Source organism: Eriocheir sinensis, chromosome 59, assembly GCF_024679095.1.
Source record: "Eriocheir sinensis breed Jianghai 21 chromosome 59, ASM2467909v1, whole genome shotgun sequence".
NCBI classification, from domain to species: Eukaryota; Metazoa; Arthropoda; class Malacostraca; order Decapoda; family Varunidae; genus Eriocheir; species Eriocheir sinensis.
In genome coordinates, this window is record NC_066567.1 from 125,105 (window position 1) to 127,500 (window position 2,396).

At 49.4% G+C, this 2,396-nt stretch overlaps 1 protein-coding gene across 1 annotated transcript in view; it reads right to left on the bottom strand.

The window, feature by feature from the left end:
* Window positions 1-814: 814 nt before the first annotated feature.
* LOC126985210 (glucose-6-phosphate 1-dehydrogenase-like) overlaps window positions 815-2,396 on the bottom strand; it is an 11,429-nt gene continuing 9,847 nt past the window's right edge. Inside the window, exons 4-6 of the mRNA XM_050839784.1 lie at window positions 2,281-2,396; window positions 1,707-1,858; window positions 815-1,169 (exon numbers count right to left, since the gene is read on the bottom strand). The exon at window positions 2,281-2,396 is cut by the window's right edge and continues 18 nt beyond it. Coding sequence (XP_050695741.1) covers window positions 983-1,169; window positions 1,707-1,858; window positions 2,281-2,396 — 455 coding nt within the window. The 3' untranslated portion in view covers window positions 815-982. The remainder of the gene's footprint in view (window positions 1,170-1,706; window positions 1,859-2,280) is intronic.

Consider the following 2,396-nt stretch of genomic DNA (forward strand, 5'->3'; position numbering starts at 1 on the left):
CTGTCTCTTTTTCAACCCTACATAAACTTAATTTCCTTCTCTCTCTCTTTCTCTGTCTGTCTCTGTCTCTCTCTCTCTCTTCTTCTGTCTCCTTGTCTGTCTCTCTCTGTCTCTTTTTCAACTCTACTTAACCTCAAACTCCTTCTCTTTCTCTCTCTGTCTCTGTCTCTCTCCCTCTTCTTCTGTCTCCTTGTCTGTCTCTCTCTGTCTCTTTTTCAACTCTACTTAACCTTAAACTCCTTCTCTTTCTGTCTGTCTCTGTCTCTCTCCCTCTTCTTCTGTCTCCTTGTCTGTCTCTCTCTGTCTCTTTTTCAACTCTACTTAACCTTAAACTCCTTCTCTTTCTCTGTCTGTCTCTCTCTCTCTCTCTCTCTCTCTCTTTTCTGTCTCTTGTTCTCTCTGTCTGTTCCCCTCTCTGTCTCTCACTCTCTTTCTATCTCTATATCATTTCTAGTTCCTATCCTTCTGCCTCTTTCTCTCTTCCTCTGTCCCTCACCCATTTCAAACAGCCCCTTCATGTCCTCTCTCTCCCACCCTACACAGCTCTCCTATCCTATACTGACACAAACTTTAGTGAACAAGGAAACAGGCCACTGAAGTCCCTCTCCCTTCCCCTTTACAGCTGGCTTGGTTTGGTCCACTCATAAAAGCCATAGACAAAACCGTTCACATATTAGACAGACACACAGCCCTGTCCTAAACTCATACAAGCCACAGTATAGACATCGACACACCCCTCTCGCACCCCCTTCTCCCTCTCTCTCTACAGCTGGCTTGGTTTGGTCCACTTGTAGATATTAGACAGACACACAGCACATGTCCCTTCTCTCTCTCTCTACAGCTGGCTTGGTTTGGTCCACTTGTAGATGCCATAGACAAAACCATTCACATATTAGACAGACACACAGCCCTGTCCTAAACTCGTACAAGCCACAGTATAGACATCGACACACCCCTCTCGCACCCCCTTCTCTCCCTCTCTCTACAGCTGGCTTGGCTTGGTCCACTTGTAAGAGCCGTAGTAGACAAAGTTGTTATCCGCCAATTTCTTGTCCGCCTCCCGTGGGCCGCGGGAGCCGTACGTGTAAGGGATTGGCATCGGTTTCTTCTGCTCGATGTGATGAAGGAGCGGAGTGAAGATTCGCCACGCCTCGGCAAGCTCGTCGCTCCTGTTGATTGAGGGGGGGGGTGAGGTTACAGAGGGGGGTGTAATGGGGGGTTGTGGGAATTTATAACAGTACAGTATCTCTATCTGTGTGTGGGTCTCTCTCTCTCTCTCTCTCTCTCTCTCTCTCTCTCTCTCTCTCTCTCTCTCTCTCTCTCTCTCTCTCTCTCTCTCTCTCTCTCTCTCTCTCTCTCTCTCTCTCTCTCTCTCTCTCTCTCTCTCTCTCTCTCTCTCTCTCTCTCTCTCTCTCCTCCTCTCTCTCTCTCCTCTCTCTCTCTCTCTCTCTCTCTCTCCTCTCTCTCTCTCTCTCTCTCTCTCTCTCTCTCTCTCTCTCTCTCTCTCTCTCTCTCTCTCTCTCTCTCTCTCTCTCTCTCTCTCTCTCTCTCTCTCTCTCTCTCTCCTCTCTCTCTCTCTCTCTCTCTCTCTCTCTCTCTCTCTCTCTCTCTCTCTCTCTCTCTCTCTCTCTCTCTCTCTCTCTCCTCCTCCTCTCTCTCTCTCTCTCTCTCTCTCTCTCTCTCTCCTCTCTCTCTCTCTCCCTCACCTGACGAAGTGCATCTGAGAGCCGCAGAACACGTCTAGGATGAGTCTCTCGTAAGCGTCAGGAAGCTTGGCCCCCCGATAGCGATCCCCGTAGGTCAGGTCAAGCTCCGTCTCCTCAAGCCCGAACGACATTCCTGGGGTCTCTCTCTCTCTCTCTCTCTCTCTCTCTCTCTCTCTCTCTCTCTCTCTCTCTCTCTCTCTCTCTCTCTCTCTCTCTCTCTCTCTCTCTCTCTCTCTCTCTCTCTCTCTCTCTCTCTCTCTCTCTCTCTCTCTCTCTCTCTCTCTCTCTTTTTTTCTTCAATCTTTTTCGTTCAATGCGATTCTAACAACTCTCTCTCTCTCTCTCTCTCTCTCTCTCTCTCTCTCTCTCTCTCTCTCTCTCTCTCTCTCTCTCTCTCTCTCTCTCTCTCTAAATCTACGTAAATCTCTCTCTCTTTCTCCTGTTCTCATTCTCTCTCCTCCTTTTCTACATTTTTTTCCGTTCTATGCGATTCTAACAGCCCCCCCTCCCTCTCTCTCTCTCTCTCTCTAGGTCTAGGGTCTGTGTGGTCTATGTAAATCTCTCTCTCTCTCACCTTGCAGTAGATGGCCTCGCCGGGCTGGACGCGGATCACCAGTTCGTTCCTCTTCGTCTGTCCGTGGAAGATATCGCCAGGCACGTCACGGTACTGAATGCGCACCTCGGCCTTCC